This window comes from Manis javanica, chromosome 4 (genome assembly GCF_040802235.1).
Source record: "Manis javanica isolate MJ-LG chromosome 4, MJ_LKY, whole genome shotgun sequence".
NCBI classification, from domain to species: domain Eukaryota; kingdom Metazoa; phylum Chordata; class Mammalia; order Pholidota; family Manidae; genus Manis; species Manis javanica.
Genome location: NC_133159.1, coordinates 168,950,929 through 168,972,269, shown reverse-complemented (window position 1 = coordinate 168,972,269; position 21,341 = coordinate 168,950,929). Strand labels below are relative to the sequence as shown.

Below are 21,341 nucleotides of genomic sequence, written 5' to 3'. Positions count from 1 at the left end.
CCGCTTCCCTGCCAGGAGGTGGGAGGACAACCCCGTGCCTGCCCCTGGCTTCCTCATGAGGGACACAGGCTCAGAGGGGGACGGCAGGACCTTTAATTGTATTCACAGAGACTGGGAGGGACTCCATGTTAGGTGGCCTGGGATTGGGGGGCAGGAGCTGCAGGGGTTCGTGGTCTGGGGTGGAGTGGGGAGGGGTGGGGCGGTAGGAGGAGGAGGGCGGGCTGGGGTGCGCCTCGAGGGGAGTGGTGGTCTGGCCCACTCCACGGCCCGTCCTGCTGCTGGTTGCTCTGTGGGGAGGCCTGGCCTGGCCCAGTCCCGTCGCCTCAGGAGTGTCTTAGCTCCACCTCAGAGCCGAACTGGGGCCCATGGTGGGGCTGGCGGAGGTGGTGACGGCGGAGGCTGAAGAGCCGCTGCGTGAGGACCAAGGTGGCCACCAGCAGGGTGACGCCCAGGAAAAGCAGCACCCACTGGCCCACGCGGGCCTGCTGCTCCTCTAGGTCCAGGCCCAGGAAGTTGGCACGGCCAGTGCCCAGGAAGGAGCCTTCCGAACGAGCTGGGCAGGGAAGCAAGGAGAACGAGGCGGTGGGCAGGGCAGGGTCACTCAGGCCGGCTCCCCTGCCCTCGCTCTGAGGTCGGGCTTGGGCCTGCCTGGACTGGGCAGGGGGCTCAGCCGCAGAGAGCTCTGGGGGCCGGACGGGGGCTGCGCGGGGCGGGGGCTGGTACCGGAGTCTGGCGTCCAGTTGTACTGAGGCCAGCCCAGCTTCTCCCCATGCCGCCCGTTTTCAGTGAGGAGCCAGTCCAGCAGCGGCTTGAAGTAGCTCATCATGGCTGAGGCGGACATGTTGGGCTGGCCCGTGATCAGCTGCATGGCTTCAGGCCACGGCTTGCTGAAGCCCAGCTTCAGGGCATCCCTGGGGAGCACCAGAGAGGGAAACTGAGTCAGGAGGACAGGAGGGGAGGCTCTCTGCTCCTCCTGCCCAGCCTACTTCCCACCCTCTAGAGCCCCCGTCCCAGCCTAAGCTCCCCCTTGGGAGGGAGTCTGGGGGTGTGGGTGGGGGGCGGGGAGGGATGACTGGACCCAGGGGCTCCAGTTCCCTGCTGCAGGGGGCACATCGAGGGGTCGCCTAGGCCATAGGCTGGGTGTTCCCAGCCCGCTGGGACCCTCAAGGCTGAAGGGTCAGAGGGTGAAAGACAGTCAAAGGAAGGCTGGAGAAGACTCACGCCAGGCGCTTCCCTGCCGCCTGTGACTGGTAGATGTCACACGTGTGCGGGGGGCCCTCGTGGCCTGCCGCCTGACACAGAGCCTCGTGGAACTGGAACTGGATGACGAAGCCGACAAAGTACCTGGAGGGGAGGACAGGCTGGGGTGCTGAGGGCCCTGTGCCACTGACCCCAACTGCCCTGCCTCCTCCTGCAGCCGGGTTTCCAGGGGAGCCCACCCCGGCCTTCCGAGTCATCAAGGGCCCTTCAGCACTTCCCACCTCCGAGGCACCCCCTACATTGCTCAATGGTTTGACAGGCTGCTTTGGAGGCAGTAAGGTCTCCGACCTTGAGGTACATGCAAGTAGAGGGCAGTTGCTGCCCAGAGGGTCACGTGTATCTGGCAGGGTGGCCTGGGCATGGAAGGCGGCCCAAATGACCTCGTTTGTCCCAAAGCAGCAGGGGTTCCCTGGTGGAAACCCAGTCAGGGCCAGAGCAACCTCCCCAAGCCTGGAAAAGCTTTGGATGTCCTGAACCAGCAGTGCAGGCCTCCCACTTTGAATGCTGAGCACAAGCCATGTGCTACTAACTTTCCTGACTTTTCCTGGAAGACCTTTGCCAAGACTGCTGGTCAGAATTTGGAATGTGCCACCTCTGCCTAGAGAATCATCTACACTAAGTTGGGAAGATCATCATCACATGGTTCTGGCTTCTGTGTGGAAGCGAGCGCCAACATGGGAGCATGGAAACCAGCCGAGAAGAGGGGGTGGGGATCCTCCCTACATGTCATTGTGGGGCACTGTCCCCTGGAGCCCCACCCTGAGGTCTCCCCAGACCCTGCCCTCCCAGGAGGGTTCCAGATCCTACAATCACCCCTCCTCGCCCTCAGCAAGTGCCCTCAGCAGCGTGAAGGAGAAAAGAGGCTACACTGGCCGCCTTCCTCTATGCCTGCGTGACCCGTGGTGCTCTTGTGTTGCACATTCCACTGAAGGGCGTCATCTAATAATGGTGGGCTATGGCCTCCCTTTCCCGAGCATGGCCAGCAGCGTGTAAAATGTTAGCTCCTGCCACAGTTCTGTGAAGTGGGATTCCACAGTTGAGGAAATGGATGCCCACATACAATGAGGAATTTGCCCAAGGAAACCAGTAGTGGAGATGACATCTGATCCCAGTTCTGTCTGAACTCTAAGCCCACAACCACAAACCCCAAAGAACACAGCCTCTCAATCTAACTGGTCTCTAACTAGGTTTAACATATTGAAGGTCTTCCAGGTACAGGTCAAATTATATCATAGGCAATATGTTCAATATATCATAAAGCAATCACAGCCTTGTTAAAAAAAAACAAAACAACAACGCTCAGGTCATGGTCTAGCCATACGTCATGGTTAGTAATGTTAACTGCCCAACCAGCATCTTGTAACCACTAGGCAGTGACAGTAGAGCTTCTGTTTTCAACCGTCTGCAGGGTGGAGGCTCTTGTCATATCAAGAGTGAACCAACGTTCCGCCGTGGTCACAGGTTAGCAGCCCAGGCACCTGTGCCATGCGGCCCGGCCCCTGGGTCACCCTGACGGTAGCTCTGTTTGGACACTGAGCTGCCTCCTCCCTTTCCCATTACCTGATATAAGGCACACTTGAAGGAATGTGGAACTTGGCCCCTGGGTCAAAGTCACCTTGAGACCTGGCCAATGGAGGACAGAGGCCCTGGTACTTCAGCCTGTCAAGGGGCAAGATACATTGGTGGGCAAGTTTGGAGAGAATCAAGTCAGAGAGAGTTGGCATTGTCACTTGAAGGACTGTCCCTGCAGCAGGGGCTCCACTGGGCACCCAGCCTCTGGCACATTGTGCCTCTATGATCACCCCTACATACCCTGCCACTAAGACCCACATGCAGGCATGAGCACACACACACACACCCCAGTTGCAGACACAGGCACCTGCACACATGCTCAGGGACGCCACACACACCCCAACAGCAGCATTCTAGAACCTGAGGCTCCACCACTCCTGGTTGTAGTTCTCCTTGGTGATGCTTCCATCAAACACCCTCCAGCGCCACTGGTCGACAAGGTAGCTGAAGGGGATGAAGGCGATCTTCTCGAGCGCCATCTTCATCAGAAAGTTGATGTCTTGCTCTGCAGAGGGAAGGGAACCTGGCTGTCAGATCCATGCCTGCCTCCTGCCATGTCCTAGCAGCTTGGCAGGGATGGGTGTGTAGTGGGTGGGGAGGGGAGGAGCGGCTACACCTCTTTAGGTTCAGGGACCTGCCTCTTGGGATGGTCTGTGGCTTCCATCCTTCCCGTTCACCCTGCCAGTGGCCCCCTTTGTCTCAACTGCCCTGCCTGTGGGCCATAAGTCCCCTCTCCCCACCTCCCAATCTTGCTGTCCCTTCTTGGTCCCTCTACCCACCATGATCTCCCGTTCCTCTCTCACCGTAGCCGCTACCCTCGCTACTCAGCAGGTTGATGCTGTGTAGGTGCTTGGGAGTAGACACCGAGAGGGCCAGCACATCCCCAATGGCCTCATGAAAGCCAGGGTTGGCACCCTCCCGGAAGGTCACAGGCAAGTCCTTGTACTGCATGAAATACTGTATGTGGCCCATTTCGTGGTGGGCGACCACCAGGTCCTCCATGTTCACAGCGGTGCACTGCTTGATCCTAGGAGCAGGGGGTGGGGAGAGGGTGTGTAAGGGGGCTGGTGAGGAGCCTTGGGGCAAACGGACCCGGTGTACTTACTGCATGCAGAGCGCCATTGCTCTGGGCAGGTAACAGCACTACCGAAGAAAACCCAAAGGAGATAAGGAGCAGGCCTGAGGGAGGGGACTGGGGGGTCGGAAGCTCCTAAAGTACGGCCATTTCTCTGCCCCCAACTTCTCTGAATAACTCCAGCCCACACTGCTGGGGTGCTTGCTCCAGAGGCATTGGGGCACTCAGCTATGGTCAGTGCAGGACTTTCTAGAATGTGGGTCCTGTGTTTTCTCATGCAAATGTTTTGTCTCTCCCAAGACTTAGGCTTCCTGAAGGAAACAGTATCTTAGCCGTCCCACACCCAAAGTGTCTCAGGCCAGTGAACATATTTGCCACAGGACTTCTTACAGCCAGGACTGAACTGGTAGCTGCAGGGCGGCCAAGCCAGAGCCTCTGTCTCCCTCTCCATCCTTGCTCATTGTCCTTTGCGAGCCAATGCAATTCTCCGTGGATTGAACCAGAACACTTCAGTTCAGGGCCCCATTTTCCCCGTCACTTTATAGGGAGGGAGAAGAGCTGCCAGCATCCTTGTTACAGAGAGGTTGGGATCGGTCCAGGCCCCGTGGCTTCTCACCCAAGGGAGGTCCCCCAAAAGAGCTCTCACCCCTTGGCTCTGTCTACACCCAGCCCTTGAGCTGCATCCTCATGCCTTTAAAAGAACGGCCCAGGGCTGGATGATCCAGTGAGCCCTGTCTGGTTTGTTCTAGGCTGTGTGTCTACTATTCTCGTAAGGGACACTACGGCTGTGGCAGGTAATCTTTGCCACTCCTTCCAAGAGGGACGGTCTTCTGTCCCCTCTCTTGTATCTCGGATGGCCTTGATTTAGCCAATAAAATGTGGCAGAAGTGACTCTGTGCCAGTTTTGGACTTAGCCTTTAACAGACCTAGCTGCTTCTGCTTTTCCTCTGGGGGATGCCAGGTAAGGGATATGATTACCTGACTGCCACCCTGTGAAGATGCCCAAGCTGGCCTGGGGAGGAACCCAACTGACAGCCTGAACCAAGGCCCACTGGGCCACCCCAGCCAACCCTGGCTGCCAGACCTTCCCCATTAGTGCAGAGCAGGGACCGTGTGTTGCCTGAATTCTTGGCCTATAAAATCATGAATATAATCCAATGGCTGTTTTATGTCATTGAGTTTTGGGGTGGTTTGTTATGCAGCAATAGATAACTGAAACCCTATCCTCCTCCGACAGCTTCTGAGCCTTGTCAGGGTGAGGGTGGATGTGTGTGAAGCCCCCCGAGTCCTCAGGTGCCTCCCTGTGTCACGGTGCACGCACCCAGGGAGAGGGCCAGCAGTATGCAGGGGCTGCTCCGGAGCAAGGGAAGGCCAGGCAGCGAACGCAGTGCTTACATCCAGCACTGGGGGGACCTTGGCTCTGACCCACAGACTGAGATGGCAGAGCTGGTCAGTGCTTGAGAAGACCCTCACCCAGTGGATGGGATCCCCTGCCAGAAGCCAATGGCCACGCTGGAGCCATGCCGCGACCTCGATCCCCGGCCCCTAGCTCCAGCCCTCGCACCTGTTCCTGCTCACTCTGGCTGAGGGCATGGGCGGGGAACCTTTGGTGGCTCACCTCCTTGCCTACTCAGCTCAGGGTAAGGTACCTGGCTGCAGCCCAGACACACCTGAAGTCCTTGCCGTTGTAGAAGTCCCAGGCGGAAGCATGGCACACTACCTCCCGCCCATCAGTCGGCTTCTCCAGCATCGACCTGTTCCAGAACGTGGGGGGCACAGGAAGCAGCCCCAGGGAGGTGAAGAATTTGTCTGCTTCCTCAAACATCCTTCTGGGTGTCCAGCCCTGCAAGCACAGGACCCTCTGCCAAACCTGAAGACTGTGCGGACAGAGTGTGTGCTGCTGGGGGGACGGGACTGGGAGAAGGCCACACTGGAAGGCACTCCTGAATCAGAGGTCCCTCTCCCACTGGGCAGGGCCTCCCTTCCCTGAGCCCTGGGGCCACCCTGGAGGAGCAAGTGTGTGAGGAAGGGCCTGGGGCGGACCTGCTTTATCATGGCTTCCGTGGCATCCAGCTTGGGAGCTGAAGGGAAGGGCACCACCAGGTCATAGATGTTGGACCAGGTCTGCGCCCACATGTTCCCTGGAGGTGGGTAGGGGAGCAGATGGCAGGGAGAGGAGAGAGAGATGTTACTTCTTAGGCGAGGCACCATCAGGTAGGGAGCCAGATCCCAGTCCTTCTGACCATTACAGTGTCTCTTGAGCACCTCTGGGTTGCAAACTGTGCTGGGCACTTGACATACATCATCTCCGTCTGCACATGCAGCACATGAGGTCATTACTGTTCTGGCTCACAAGCAGGGACCTTGCTGGCCGTCTAGGAGTCAGGTGGTCCTCACTGTCTTTGGGCAGTGAAGACCAGTGTGACCAGCAGCTGTGTACAAATGCAGAAGCTTTGGGTCTCTGGAACATCTATGTGCAGGTAGCTACCACTTAATGAGAATTAAGTAAACCCCCACCAGGGCCCATGGCTCCTAAGCGAGGGGGCTTTGGTTTAAAGGCAGGCAGGCAGGCCGTACTCCTGACCAGCCACTGGGTCCCCTCCATGTTGCCTAAGGGTTTATGCGGTCACCTGGCAGGAACTACCCTCCTTTAGGAGAGTTTGATGCCTCTGTGTTTGGGGCCAAGAGAAGAGAGCCCAGTTCTCCAGGACTAGGCAGAAGAAGATATTCAGAATGAATGCAAACATCTGGAAATGGATCAGGAAGAGAGAGTTTTCATAGCCAAAGGAGAACTAAGCTTCAGGTGGACACTATAGGGCAAACCAGGGAGAGACCGAGTGAGTCAGAGTGTGAGCAAGCCAGCGGCTAAGCGCTCCAAGCCCAAAGGCCTGAGCGTCCCAGACCCAGAGGGTCCCCTGCCCCAGCTCCCTGGGCCACCTGGCTCATGGCTTTCCCTCCTGGGATCTGTGTTTCTCAGTCAGCAAGCTGATGTCCACTCTGAAATTCTTTGGTCTCCCCAGAGGGGGATCAAGGACAGCTGGTGTCTTGGGCCGCAAAGACCCTCCAGGCTGAGAGGGAATGAAACTGAAAGCCGGACCAGCTTCTGGGGTCTCCCTCATGATTTGTAAATGGTCTGTGACCCCATCTGGCCTCTCTGCTCAACAAGCTCCCCAGGAATGTGTTGACAAAGGCCAGACAGGGACCGGAACTCCATGCCCCCTCTTGGGGAGGCCTCAGCTCCCTTCACAGCCCTCCATCCCTCTCCTGTGTCATGCTGTCTTGAGCTGTGAGGGGTGACGTGGCCTCCGTGTGACAAGATCCCCTCACTGCCTCATCCACGGTGACTTGCGTGGTGGGGATCTGTAGCAAACGTGCTGCTGCATGCCAGCAGAGGCTCTTCCCACACCCAGAACCCCCAAACCTGGCCTTGGAGGCACCCCCTGCAGGCTCAGACCTTTCACTCTCTGGTTGGCGAGCCACTGAACCGCTTCCCACCGGCCCCAGCGCACCCTCCATCCCACTGTGGTCTGTCCTCAGCCCCTACTCAAGGCCGAGCCCCTGCCCTTACCCAGCAGATGAGCGGGGATGGGGCCCTCCAGGTTGATGAGCGCTGGCCCGTAGTGGCGGTGCAAGGCCCGGCGCACGTAGGCGTGCAGGTTCAGGTAGAGCGGCTGCAGCTCCTGGAAGAGCTGCTCCAGGTCGCGCTCCAGGGATGGCATCTCGTACATAGATCTCCACGAGTCCCCTGCGTCTCTGTAGCCTGCAGGGGGGCACAGCCAGGCTCTCTGAACACCTGACCATTCCCCAAGCACCCCTGCCTCCTCCAGGGGCCCCCTCTCGGCAGGCTCACAGTCTCTGAGGACCTCCAAGGGCGCCAGCGGGCCTGGAACCAGGGAGCTGGAGCTGTGGGCGGAGGGACTCACCGTTGAGCCGGGCAGCCTTGTTGGTGAATTCCACGTATTTGGGGAAGAAAGGGAGGATGGCTCTCCCTGCCTTGTCTCTCCAGCCCTTCCAGGCCCACAGCAGTTCGTCGTGTTTCCGGGAGGTGGCCATCAGACTCGTCAGATCTGGGGCAGGGGTTGAATGGCTTCAGCCCTGAGCGGTCGGCTCCCCTCCCACCTCCCTATGAGGGGACGCAGTCCCAGGACCTCAGAGCTGGAATGAAACAGGTGAGGGCACGCAGAGGAACCACACAGGCCTGTCCAGCAAGATGGGGGGAGGGTGCCATCCTCTCCACGGGGGCCTGTTTGCCATCACAGACAAGCGCCAGCTTTCAACAGTCCTGTGGGGCTCATTGTTCCCCCAGGAGCAGGCTGGGGGTGTGTCTGGGTTGCTCAGCCAGGAGGAGGCCAGGCCAGGGCACAAGCCAAACGCCCAGCTCTGGAGCCGCAGCTCCCCATTCCTTCCCTGTGCAGAAATGTCTCAGAGGTCAAAAGACCTGAGCCCTGTTCTGGCCTCCCTGACCCCACATTACCTGGCAGGTCACTGGACCCCTCTTTCCCTGCCTATGAAATGGGGACAATGCTGGCCCTCACGGGGGAGTGAAAATGGAACAGGAGCACGAGGCCCCAGAGCAGGAGCACACCACGTCCATCTCTGTCCCCACAGGGCCCAGAGCATCTCTCATAAACCGTCACTGAACCAGACTGAATAGGAGACTAGCTGTGGAGACAAAACACAGAGAGCCACCCAAGCATGGTCGGGGGCCGGAGTCCTGGCTTCGTGCCCGGCAAAGCCACTGACTGCATGTGTGGCCTCCTCGATGTGGATGACACAAGCTGACATCCACCTCATGGAGCTGGGATGAGGATGGCATGGGCCTGTGTGTCGATTCCAAAGCCACACACAGACCGATGGCAGCTTCCCTTCCTGCCTGGCCGTCTGAGATAGAAGATTGTGGACAGCCTTCAGGGGGGCCATCCATACCTTGCCACCTGATTTGTGCTTTTTCTCCCTGTTCTGGACATGCTCTGGGATATCTACATCTCATAGAGAGAGACTATGTTCAAATTAATTTTGTTTGAAAAAAAATGTGCTTTGAGAATTTCACGTCTGCCCTCTGTTGAGGGAGTGTTCTGTCTTTGTGGGAGTCTGCCATCACCAATGGCAGTGATCTGATGGCCCGGTCCTGGACTGAGAGGCTAACTGGGGGGGGGGGGGGGCGCCCTTTAGTGCTCTTCTCCATAAACACACGTACACACACGCATGCGCACACGCATGGCTCCTCAGTGCTTTGCGTGCATATCCGTATATACAACCCGTAGGCCAAACCCCATCGCAGGAAAGTTTCTCTCTCCTGTTTATTTTCCATTTCCCCTTGTATTTGTCATTGTTCTAATGTGGGACTTGGGCAGAGGGCCAGGAAGAGATGGTTTCTGGGTAGAGATTCCTCAGGAGTGTTTATGCCTCTGGGTCCCCGACCCTGGTCAGGAGAGAGGAGGGAATGTGTCTGTGTGCAGGTACTTGGGTGTCCAGCTGAGCTCTTTCAAAGCAGAGGAGGGAAGGAGACCAGCAATGTGGGGACAGGAGGGCGACAGGCAAGCGCCAGGTCACCCCTCCCAGCAGTAAGTGGCGGTGCAGCGGAGGGAAATGGGCACGCTACTGGTGAGGCCCGCTGGAGCGGGTTCCGTGGTCCGTGGTGTAAACGTCTGGGGGGTGTGAGGAGGGTGTCAGAGAAGTTGGGGAAGACATGGATAGGACGGACGAAGGAGCACAGAGGGGCGGTGCCTACAATTACTCTCCCTATTTGGGAGTTCAGGCCCTCAAAAGACAAATTTGAGAATCCCACTGCTCTGAAGGGCAGAGTGCAGGGAGGAAGAGAGAGAATGGGGAGTCTGGAGGGGGCACCCAAGAGAGGGCCATGGATTACGGCAGAAGTAGGTGCTGGTTCTAAGTGGTGGCAGAGAGGCCCCACTGGTGGAAATGAGGGAAATGAACTTCCTAGGCCTGCGCTTTTCAGGGGCCAGCACCCCTAACGCTGTGCCAACCCAACCTCCCTCACCCATTCCCATGTGCGCTCACCAGGCTCTAGCTGCAGACAAGTGCCATTGGCATGGCACACAGAGGCCACACTGTAAGTGGTTTCCATGTCCAGCAGGATCTGGTTGTACTGCAGGAGGAAGAAGACAGGCAGCAGGCTGCATCCCTTTGCTACCTACTCTGCCCCAGTCACCATTGTGGGCTGGCGGGGAGGCTGTAGAGCTAGGGGAGCATGCTCCCCGAGACTTGCTGCCTTCTAGGAATTCTGGGGGTATTTGTCAACATGGCAGATGTCATGGCTTGACAATTCAAGGAACAGGAGGCAGTGTGAAGGCCGGCCCCCGTGCGGGGCTCCCTCTCTGAGCTAGGACCTGGCACTCCCTGCTGCCCCTAAGACATACCTCCTCCAGCTCCCTGGCCGGCAGCGCTGCCTGCTCTAGGTCCTGAATCTTCTTTATCATCCGCTTTGAGGTAGCGTTCTGGAAGTTGGTCACATCGAAGTTCCTAGCCCAGGTGCCATACTTGACAGTGTGGTTTGCCATCTGTAAGTTCTTCTGCAGCTGAAGGCACAGGAGGAACCATGTCATGGGGCCCAGGAGCTTTGCAGAGGCCTCAGGGAGAGGCACCACGGGGGAGCTGGAGGGACTGGGGGTGGTAGGGAGTGGGGCAGTTTTGTCAAGTTGTTGCCTTTGCCTATAAAGACTTTCTTCAACCTGGACTGTCTATGACATCCTAGATGCCATGCAGGCCCCTCAACAAAAGCTTACAGTCAAGCACAACATCTCCCGGCAGGGGTGGGCACAAAAGGAGAAGGTCACCCCTTATCTCAAAGGCTATCATGATGGAGGCAGCTTGGTATTAACCTGTGGCCTCCGTGAGCCTCAGGGTCCCACCACAAAACGGGAATAAGATCACTGGTTCTGCAAGGCTCTTGCGGAATAAATGAGGCAACGGACGGAAAGTGTTAGGGGGCAGTGGCCAGCACACAGCTGTCTCTGAGAAATGTCAGTTCTCTGTGGCTCGCCTTGGTATAATCTGCCTCACCGAGCAGGTGGGGAGCGGGGTGGAGAGCGGGGTGGCAGGGAAGCGTAGCCCTCACTATGGCGGCAAATGAGCTTTCAATCTTTTGAAAATCATCTTTAGTGTTGCTTATTTTTGTACAGGTTGTTTTGTTACTAACAACAGATTGTTAATGAAAGACAACTTGTTTAGGCATTGAGTATATGCCCATCCAAATCTGAAGGTGAGTATTGTTTTAAATATTCCATTGGGATTTTCCACAAATTCAGACAGCCTCCCACACTGAGGTAACAGCCAGGAAGGGAGGGAGGGAAGGGGGGTGGCCTGCTCTGCCTTGGGGTTCAGGGGTTGGTCCCTGGGGGGAAGCATGCATGAGTGTGAACGTCAGGCGTGGAGAGAGCCCTTACCAGGATCTTGCTCGTCTCTGTGGTGATGTTGACATTGTAGTTCCAGTTGGCTTCAGCGTATTCGTTCCATACCACCTGGGATTTCCGGTCATAGGCCTCCAGAAACTTGCTGGCCTCAACCTCATCGGTCACCAGGCCTGGGGGACAGAGTGGAAGGAAAACAGGTCTCCCCTTGCCCTCTTACAGCATTTGGCCTGAGCCCGCTGCCACCCCTGCCTCCCGACCCTCATAGCCCCACCCTGCCCCCAGCCAGTCCCACTTGGGCCCTGGGTTGTCTGGATGCTGGTCATTGACTGGTGGGGTGTTGTCCAGCTGCTGGTTGATTCCTGGCTGGTTGTCACCTGGAGGGTGGTCTCCTGACTGGGGACCAGCACGGGGTTCCCGCAGCAGAGCAGGAGGAGGAGGAAGAGAAGGCTGGGCAATCCTGGAGCAGCCCAACGGTGGCCCATGGCCGCAGGAGAGCAGAGCCCTGCAGCCACTGTGCCCTGGCCAATAAGAGTGGAGCCTGCAGTGTGACCCCACAGAGCAGGGGGCCTGGTCAGCCTATCCCCAGCCAGCCTCAGATCTGGTATACTGGTTCTAGAAGGCTGGAGAAAAGACATGCCCATCCCAAGGCCCTGCTGATGAGCTAAGGAAGCTGCCTGGCCCTCCAGGCCAAGGTGCCAGGGCCCAGCTGGGGGGGCTGACTGGATCCAGAGCCCAGAACTGAGACCTTGCCTTAGGGCCCAGCCCCACCCTCATCCAGGGCGTTACCAATGCTCTCTGGGTAATTGTTGGGCATTGGTGGCCGCCACTGATATTCTGGCCAGCCCAGGACCTCGCCGTTTTTCCGGTTCTGCTCCTGCAGCCACTGGCTGATGGGCTGGAAGTAGTTGAGCAGTGGCTGAGCGTCCAGGGCATCTGAGCCAATCATATCCTTCAACACCTCCTGCCAGTTCCGTGAGGAGCCTGCCTGCAGTGCCTTCCTGTCAGGCAGAGCGGGCACCGTGGGCAGGGGGCACTCAGGCTGGTGTCCCTTCCCGGCCCCCAGGCCCACACGCCCCACCCTCTGGCCGCCTCTGCCCCCCAGTGAAGCAGTATCATTAAGACTCAGACCCTAGGAGGTCTGGGAAGGGGGAGGGGACATTAGTTTTGCCCCATGCCAGGCATGGGGAGGCAACCTCCATCAGTCCCACCCTGTGCTGCCCCCACGGGGAGCCAGTGCCTTCTCCAGCCTCTCCCCTCACCCTGCCACTGGTTTCCCCTGCCACCCACACACCGGAGCTTGGCCCCCGCCTGGGTGGACTGGAAGATGTCACACTGGTGCAGCGGGCCCTGGTGGCCTGCCTCCTTGCACAGGGCTTGGTGGAACTGGAACTGTAGGACAAAACTCACAAAGTACCTGTGGGCACAGGCTGGGCATCAGTGGGGTGATGGGGTCCTTGCCCAGGCACCATTCAGCTTCCCACAGGGCAGAGGCCAGCCCAGGGACTGCCCAGAGGGAGAAGGGAGGCCAGCTCTGACTTAGGAGAGAGGTCCACTCAAATTCTGGCCCTCGGTCATGGGGCTAGAGGGAGGGGGACAAAAGGTGTGACAGAAGTGGGCAAACGTGGGGAGCAGTAGTACCTGATGTACGGTGTCACGTGTGGGACGTGAAACTTAGCACCAGCATCAAAGTGGGTTTCGTTTCGGACAACTGGAGGACAGATCCCCTGATATTTGATTCTAGAAAAAGATGGTTTAATTGTTGTAGGACCAGAGAGTCGCACACAGGCTGATTCAGCCTTTGCTGAAAAAGACTGCTATGCGGACATTCCCGGCGGGCCGTCCCTTCCCCCACCAGTGAACTGGGGAAGACTTCCTGGAGGAAGGCAGGAAAGAATGGGAAAAGGATGGAGTCATCATCAGACAGGTGGGGGTTCAGACTGAAAGCGGCAGGAGGGCCCGGTTGCGGCTGCCAATGCCCAACAATTACCCAGAGAGTGTTGGTAACGCCCTGGATGAGGGTGGGGCTGGGCCCTAAGGCAAGGTCTCAGTTCTGGGCTCTGGATCTGGTCAGCACCCCCCAGCTGCGCCCTGGCACCTTGGCCTGGAGGGCCAGGCAGCCTCCTTAGCTCATCACTCCACTGGGGTCAGGCCCTTCCGGATCCCTCTTTGCTTACCGAAGATACCACCAGTCAAAGTTGTAGCGGGAAGATGGGGTACGCCCACTAAAGACCCCCCAACGCCACTGGTCCACCAAGTAGCCAAAGGGCAGGAAAGCAATTTTTTCCAGTGCTATCTTTAACAGGTAGTTGATGTCGCTTTCTGTGGGAGATGAGATGAGCAGAGAAGTCAGAGAGAGAAGGGAGTCTGGCCAGGATAGGGGGGGTCCGGGGAGGAGCCTGTAGGAGGTGGGCTGGGTAGATGCAGAGAAGGGAAGGTTGGCCCTGCAGACCATGGGGCCCTGCTGGGAAGAGGGTCTGTGGGCAGTGCTGAGTTGTGACTCAGGGTGGGCTCTGAGGCTCCACGTGGGTCCCCAGACTGCCTGGTTTGGAGCAGTGGGGCAGAAACAAGAGGGGCAGATGGGGGCAGGGGCAAGAGGGGTCCTGCTGTGAGACAGACGGGGTGTGGGTGGGGCTGGGTCCTCTCTGCTCCCCATACCCATGTCATTGGTGACATGGTCCAGTAGGCCGATTTTGTGCAGGTGTGCAGGTGTGGAGACAGAGAGGGCCAGCACGTCCCCGATGGCCTCATGGAAGCCAGGGTTGGCACCTTGGCGCAGGGAAACGGGCTGCTCCTTGTACTGCAGGTAGTACTGCACATGGCCCATCTCATGGTGCACCGTGGACAGCTGGTCCATAGTGACCCGTGTGCACTGCTTGATCCTGGGGCAGGGAGAGCATGGGGATGAGGGTGAAGGACAGCACAGGGTGGAGGGCAGGGCACAGTCGGGGGCTGGTGCCTGAAGGAAAGAAACCAGGAGAGCCCCTCCCAGGGGCTCGAGGGAATGGGTGGAAACATGACAAATACTTCGCCTGCCCCAGTCCACAATCAGGCCTTTTTCCTCCATTCCAAGGGACGGAGTTGCTCCCTGTCAAAGTTGCCAAGGGAAGGCAGCCTAAAGGGTCTCAGAAGCCCAATAGCCTTACAGTAGATGCAGCCCCAGCCAGTGTTGGGGCTGGGGTGCAGGTGGGCCTGGGAACTGGCTTCTCTGTGCCCCGGGCTGCCCGCCCTTCCTGGGGCCTCAGAGCCCTCCTCGTCCCGTGGCTAGACCTGAAGTCTTTCCTGTTGTAGAAGTCCCAGGCAGAGGCGTGGCACACCACCTCACGCCCGTCATTTGGTTTCTCCAGCATGGATTCTGCCCAAAACTCAGGAGGCATGGGCAAGAGCCCCAGGGACGTGAAGAATTCCTCTGCCACCCGGAACATGTGCGTGACATTCCAGCCCTGGTGGTGGGGTGCGGGCACAAGTCAGGAGGCCAGCTGCTGGAAGCTCGCTGTGGCTGCCCCAGGGGCAGGTCTGGGGTCCCCCATCTAGGTCAGCTCACTGCCCATGAAGGGCACCTCTGCTCTGTGGTCTCCTTTCCCAGAGGCAGGGCCCCCACTGACCACAGCAGACACGCTAGAGCAGCCTGCTCTCACTCCCCAGCAGAGGGCTTCTGGAGGGAGCAGCTGACACCTCACTGAGGACACACACCCCAGCTCACTGCTTATACACACACTCCAGGCCACTGCTCCGTAGAAAGGAAGGGACCAAGGTCCCTACCTGACCCTTTTCCCTCGTGACCCCTTCCCTCACCTCTCCCTATGCCTGGATGACCTCCCTATGTCTCTGGCCTGACCCCGAGCTTACCTTCTGCACCATAGTACTGGTAACATCAAGATTGGGCTTGTCAGGGAAAGGCACCACCATGTCATAGATGTTGTCCCAGCTCTGGGCCCACATGTCCCCTAGACAGCGGAGGGGAACCAGACAGCTTGGCTCCCTGATTCCCCACGCCTGTCACTGAGCAGCCCCTGGGCCCCTGCATCCGGACCCAGGCACTCTAGGGCAGAGTGGACACCAGGTCTCTCACACACCAGACACCACGCTCCCGAGCGCAGCTGGCAGAGGCCAACTGTGAGCCCAAGTGATGCTGCTGGGGTCTTTTCTGAGGGTGCTGGGGTCCCTGCCTCCCAACCCTGAGGTGGGGCTACAGGGCTTGCTTCATGGGGCATAAACTAGGATTATTATTCCTCTACTTTTAAAGTTTTTGTTTAAATTATTCCCCAAAGTCTTCAGTGTGATTCCTAGCTCTCTGTTCCCTACCAAGTTCATTACATGCTCTAAGCCTCAGGGTTCCTGGGACATGTGCGGAGGCAAGGCAAAGCCCTTACCCAGCAGGTGAGCAGGGATGGGTCCCCTGAGGTTGATGTATCTGTCTCCATATCGGCGGTGCAGAGCGCGGCGGACATAGGCGTGGAGGTTCAGGTAGAGGGGCTCTAACTGATGATAGATGTGTTCCAGATCCTCCACGAAGGTGGGTGAGTCGTACCAGGAGCGCCAGTAGGCCCCTGTGTCTGAGAAGCCTAGCAGCAGGTGGAGGTTGGGTGCAGCTCAGGCCCAAGGCTTTGGTACCTGTACGCCCCAGCTACCACTTCGCCATTCGCCTAGCTCAGGGCCTGTGTACCTGCCAGCTGGCTGGAAAGGATGGCTTGGGGGTTGCTGCTCTATAATTTTCTAACTAGGGTTTGCTCCAACTCCAGTTAAACAGACCCTAGAGAGCATGGGAGGCAAAGATGAACACTGGGGCTGGGCGGAGTGGCAGGAGGGGTGGTGCAAGGCAGGGCAGCAGCTGGAGGCAAGCAGACAGGGCTCATGCCCATCCCACTAGCCACCTTTTGTGCGACCTTGGGCCAGTGCATGCAATCATTGCAGGCTGCTGTGTCTGCCTCGGGTTGGGGCTCAGGGGAGACAGTGGGGCAGAGCACCTTGTGAGCTGGGGAGAGAGGTACCCACACAAGGGGCAGGCTGGGGGCATGCTCACCATCCTTCCTGTAAGCCTCATTGCTGAGGGCAGTGAAGTTCTGGTACAGGGGTTTCAGCGGGATGCCTGCGGCATCATGCCAGCCCTCCCAGGCATACAGCAGCAGCCCGTAGTTTCGCGAGACGGCCAGGATGTGGATGAGCTCTGAGACACAGGTGGTCAGGGTCAGTTAGGTAGTTTCTGTGTTGAAGTCGACAACAGCCTTCACCTGAGCTCCCAGGCTGGTCCTCACTATCTCCACCTGCTCTCTCAACATCATGATACCCCAAAAGTCAAGAGCAACCTACAAGTTGGGCAGGAAGGGGCTAGGAGCTATACAAAGCAAGCAGCCAGGCAGGACCCTCGTCTCTAGGGAAATGATGACCTAAGGTGTCTGACACAAAGAGGACATCCAGACACCAAAACCCAGACAAATCCTTCATGGCTCATGGGATGGAGTGGCTGACTTCAAGGCAGGGGTATGGGGGCAGGTCCTGTGGAAGGCTCCTGGGAGGCTGCGAGGACCCAGGAAAAGGAAAACCAGGTAGCCAGAGGGAAGGCTAGCGGAGATGGGCGAGGTGATGGGTGGGGTCACGGTAGAGGCTGGAGTGTGGAGCTTTCAGAAATCGGTTTGCCAGGAGAAGCTGCGGTGTGGGGGCATCTCATGGTTTAGCCCCAACTGGCGATGAATACTTTTGCTTTTACACACTCTCTCCACAGGCTCTCCCTTTAAACATACCGTCCTACCGGGTGCAGCAGGGCAACGGGGAAGGGCTAGGAAGCCGGAGCCCAGCCGGTAGCCGCAGAACCATACCTGGGTCCAGGGACCAGCAGAGGGCAGTCTTGTTGGGGAAGCAGACCTTGGCAGTGGAATAGATCCTATTCATGTTGCTTAGCAGAGCGTTGTACTGGGGAGTGAGGGTTGAGAGACTGTTAACAATGATCAGCCCCTAGAGGTAATCTGGCCACCCCCTCCTCTTTTTGCCCGCAGTAAAGGAAGCCTGGAGAGGGCTCTCAGTGGCACTAGGGGCACTTCTGACCACTGACACACCAATCCCCTTTCCAGTGGAGGCAGCCTGCGGGGGGTGGAAGCAAGCGCCTGGGGGTTAGGGATTGGGTCGGGGTTCCAGACGAGCAACGCCGCCAACCCTGCAGTGAGGGCAGTTCTTTCTCACTCTCTGGCCCTGAACCCTTCTCAGTCCTTCTCAGTCTTTCTAAGGAAGCCCACAAACTAAACCAGCCTTAAGAGAATTTTTTTTAAAAACCCTGTTTCATCTTGTACGGGATGAAATTTTTCTTTCTATCCCATAATACGTCTTCTAATCTAAAGTAACTTCCCTATCTCCATCTTTCCACCCCCAAGGAAAATCAATGCTCCAGGAAGCCATTCTATGCCCACGCCAGCTTCCCCGACAGCCGGAGCCCCTGCAGGCGCCTGGGTCCCTCCCCGCCAGACTCCCCTCCCCCACCGCACAGGAGCGCCTTCTGCCTCCACCCGCAGGCCCGCCAGGCCCACCTGCTGCCGCTTCCCCACGGGCAGGTTGGCAGGGCCCAGAGTGCGCACACCGCTGATGACCCTTCGCAGAATCGGATCAGTGAAGTTCTGCCAGATTGGGTCGTACAGCTCCTTGGCCTTCTGACCCCAGATCTCCGCAAACTCCTGGTTGAACAGGGCCGCCTCCTCCTGTGGGCACCAGAGGGGCACGGGAGAACGTATAGAGGAGATCATTGCGCTGGGGGAGGTGGGGAAGGCCACGGGCTCCTGGAAGCTGAGGCTTGCGGCAGTACAGCTCCCTCCTCCCGGGACCTGGACGCCGGGAAGTGGGGGGGACTTGCCTCAGGGGAGCGGTGGGGCAGAAACTGGGGACACCAGAGAGGCAGGGGCGGAGAGTGTGAACAGGCAGGGGCGCTGACGGGAACAGAGAGAGAGGGGTGGGCTGCGGTCAAAGGGGCCGAGCAGGGCGGAGAGGAAGCGCCTTCAGCGAGGGCTGCAGCCGACCCAACCCGAAGTCATCCCTGGGCGCCGCCACCCGGGGGAACTGAGTCGGCGTCAGAGGGCCAGCCTCATCCATTCGGCTCCTGTTCTGGGCACGGGCTGCGCCCAGCACGGTGCTGGGGCGCCCACCGCCTGTCTGGGCAGGGTTAGGTGGGAGGCCAGCGGGCCCCGCAGGCTGGGGGACGGGGGCGAGCGCCCGGGTGACTCTCCACCCCCCAGGCCGGGCCCCAGGCCTGTGATTGGGCGCCCGGGCCCCGCCCCCGCCTCGGACCCGCGCGCCCACCTGGCGCCGCGCGTTCTCGTCGCTGATGTTGGTGTCGTGAGCCCAGCTGGCGCTAGTGCTCAGGAATAGCACCTGCTCGGCGCTCGAGTTGAAGCTCTGCACGAATTGCTGCGCCCCGGCCTCGTCCGCGGAAAAGTTTCCGGGCAGCAGCACAGGGTCGATTCCCAGCGCGACCAGCGGCGGCCGCAGCAGGAGGAACAGCGTCAGCAGCGGCAGGCGCGGCGGCCGCTGCCCCGGCCCCGCACGGCCCGGCGCGGCCCCCATGGCGCGGTGCGCGGCGCTGCCCCTTCTCCCGCGCCGCGCCCTCCCTGCGGATTATAAAACCCCGCCGCCGCCGCCGCCTTGCGACACACCCCCACCTCCCCGCCCCGCCGCGCTTCCTCCTCGGCTCCAAAGTCCCCCGGCCGCGCGGGCCTAAAGGAGCGGGGCGGGGACCGACGCTTCCTGGCCCGCCTGGTCAGGGGCGCCGGCCCGGGGGAGCCGAGGCAGCCCCTGCGAGATGCTGCCCGGGGTGGCGGGTGGCGCCTAGGTCAGGCTGTCCCAGGGGACGCCAGAAAGGGGAGCGTTCCTCCACCCCGCAAGTCCTCTCGCCTGAGGCTGGGGGACCCAGCAGTTTGCTGGCACACGCGAGCCTGCCCGCCGTGCCCTCTCCTTGCTGTCACACAGCCTCGGCGCAGGGACCCGGGAGCCCAGCGGTCTCCGACGCTCCATCCCCGGCCCAGCCGCCCCATCTCCCTGGGCTCCGGAGAGACACCGGGGGGAGCTGTCCGCAGCGTCGCTGGTGCCGCAAAGATGGGGTTAAGGCTCCGTCGCCGGGTCCAGCCGCTCGGCTAGTCCTCGGGGGGAGGGGAGGCCTGCGCCGTGCGGGGAGAGTTCTGGCCTCCGCAGGCGCCTGGGAGGTGCTGCACAGATGCTCAAAGCCCCTGGCTCACCTGGGGACCGACCGGGTGGAGGGCCTACCAGGAAAGGGGGGCAGCATGGAGGCGCTGTACTGGGAGAAGGGGCGCGGAAGCACCGGAGCGCTGGCACACCTGCTCTCTTCCCCCTGGGGACACGGGCCGGGAGTCACTCATGCCGAAGCAGCCACACAGACTTGCAGCCTTAGAGGGCTGCGAAGTAGGGCCTAGCCATGGGCACACACCCCTCATTTGACAGATGAAGAAACTAAGGCTCAGACAGATTGAGTGGCTTGCTCCACGTCACCGCAGGCCTCCCCGACTCCCTGTCAGTCTTTCCCAGTCTCATCCACGTGTCTCTCAAGCACTGGGGAGGGAGGAGAGTGGCATCCTCTTGAGAGTTGTGGAGGCTGAGCGTCTTCTAACTCCTCAGCACCGCGGTGCCTGTTCCCAGAGGTGGGAGGACCCTTCACCCTAGTAGACAGCCCGCCACGGGTGTGGGAAGGGAGGACGGAAGGAGCAGAGGCCGGGCACAGGGAGCAGGGCGAGGGCCCGTGTCACCACCACTGGGAATCATTTGCAGTCCTGGGTATCTGCGTGTGGCATGGCACCTGGGGATCACCTGGGCTGACGTTGCTGTACGGACTGCCTGCGCAAGGCTCTCTGACCTGAGTGCCCCTGAGATCTGCGTTGTTGGATGACACGGTGCCAGGGAGAGCTGTGTGGAGGAGGATGGGGGTGGAGCTAAGAGGAAGGTGGGGAGAAGAGGAAGGTGGCTGCCCCAGCCTTCAGGGGAGGCAGAGGCTGGGCTTTGTCATCAAACTCAGTGGGAATAGGTGGGGGGAGGTAGAGGAGAGCTGGGCGCCCTGTGGCGCCCCTCCCACCAGGGGACACCAGCGCACTTCAGGGACGGCTAAGTGGACACCCGTAATCAGAGCCGCCCTGGCGAGGATGAAGGCTTTGCGGCCGGGAAGGAAGGAATGACCACTATTCCCGCCGAGTCTCCTGGTGGCAAGCGCACAGCCTCCTGCAAGGATTACACGAGGAGCCAAACCTCACTAATTTGGCATTTGCGGTAATACAGGCTCTGCTCCTTTGATTCCCATGAGTAAAAGTTAAAAATAACTTCTCTTGCTCTGTATTTTTCAGGTCTTATTCATGAAGGAGAAAGATAATAAGAATACACCTTATATGCGGATAGCACGTTACATCTTTCTAAGTTCTTTCGTGTGAATTATCTAATTTGATATTTATAATGACCTTGAGAAGCAGGAACGAGATGAAGTCCTTGGGTCAGTCAGCTACCTCCGGAGGCCGTGAGAAGGACGCAGGGGGTCTGAGCCCTGCTGGAGGCTGGAGCTCCGGGGAGGCCTGTGCACACAGCCGCGGGGCCCCGCGCGGAGGGAGGCGCTCGGCCTGGGAGAGGCTCCATCTCTCTTCCAGGGAGGACAGGGCAGGTCACCGCAGGCTGAGAGAAACATGCTTTAGAAAATATGCCCAACAATAAAACTGAGTCCAGAAATAAACCCTGACATTTACATCCAATCGATCTTTGACAAGAGTGCCAGGACAATTAATAGAGTCGGGGGAGAGGGAAGAGCCTTTTTGACAAGCGGTGCTGGGACAGCTGGATCTCCAGATGCCCAAGAATGAAGCTGGACTCCTACCTCATGCCATTTACAGAAATTAATCCAAAATAAATCACAGCCTTAATGTAAAAGATAAAACCATGAAAATCTTAGAAGAAACATAGGTATGAATGTTTGTGGCCTTGGATTAGGCAATAGTTTCTTAGGGAAGACCCCAAAAGCAGAAATGATAAAAGAAAAATTAACTTGGTCTTTATCAAAATCAAAAACTTTTAAGCTTCAAAGGATACTATCAAGA

General features: G+C 58.8%; 1 protein-coding gene and 1 long non-coding RNA gene across 4 annotated transcripts in view; both read right to left on the bottom strand.

The window, feature by feature from the left end:
- Positions 1–70: 70 nt before the first annotated feature.
- ACE (angiotensin I converting enzyme) lies at positions 71–18,879 on the bottom strand. Of its 3 annotated transcripts, none has more exons than XM_073235750.1 (25): positions 18,559–18,879; positions 17,796–17,963; positions 17,094–17,187; positions 16,301–16,444; positions 15,651–15,842; positions 15,127–15,224; positions 14,548–14,720; positions 13,936–14,159; positions 13,455–13,599; positions 12,919–13,017; positions 12,572–12,694; positions 12,067–12,278; positions 11,314–11,450; positions 10,288–10,446; positions 9,929–10,016; positions 7,831–7,974; positions 7,476–7,667; positions 5,951–6,048; positions 5,578–5,750; positions 3,636–3,859; positions 3,193–3,337; positions 2,821–2,919; positions 1,222–1,344; positions 724–911; positions 71–553 (listed from the first exon to the last, which is right to left on the bottom strand). In XM_073235750.1, exons 1-25 carry the CDS (start codon positions 18,820–18,822, stop codon positions 324–326), a joined length of 3,936 nt encoding a protein of 1,311 aa, XP_073091851.1. In that variant the 5' UTR covers positions 18,823–18,879; the 3' UTR covers positions 71–323. The 3 variants fall into 3 exon arrangements, with proteins under 3 accessions (XP_073091851.1, XP_073091852.1, XP_073091853.1); XM_073235751.1 differs by lacking the exon at positions 18,559–18,879 and adding an exon at positions 18,116–18,245; XM_073235752.1 differs by lacking the exons at positions 12,067–12,278; positions 12,572–12,694; positions 12,919–13,017; ... (7 more) ...; positions 17,796–17,963; positions 18,559–18,879 and adding an exon at positions 11,573–12,039.
- A 1,611-nt stretch (positions 18,880–20,490) lies between these two features.
- Positions 20,491–21,341, bottom strand: part of LOC140849183 (uncharacterized) — a 17,553-nt gene continuing 16,702 nt past the window's right edge. Inside the window, exon 4 of the long non-coding RNA XR_012130836.1 lies at positions 20,491–20,922. This is a non-coding gene — a long non-coding RNA (uncharacterized lncRNA). The remainder of the gene's footprint in view (positions 20,923–21,341) is intronic.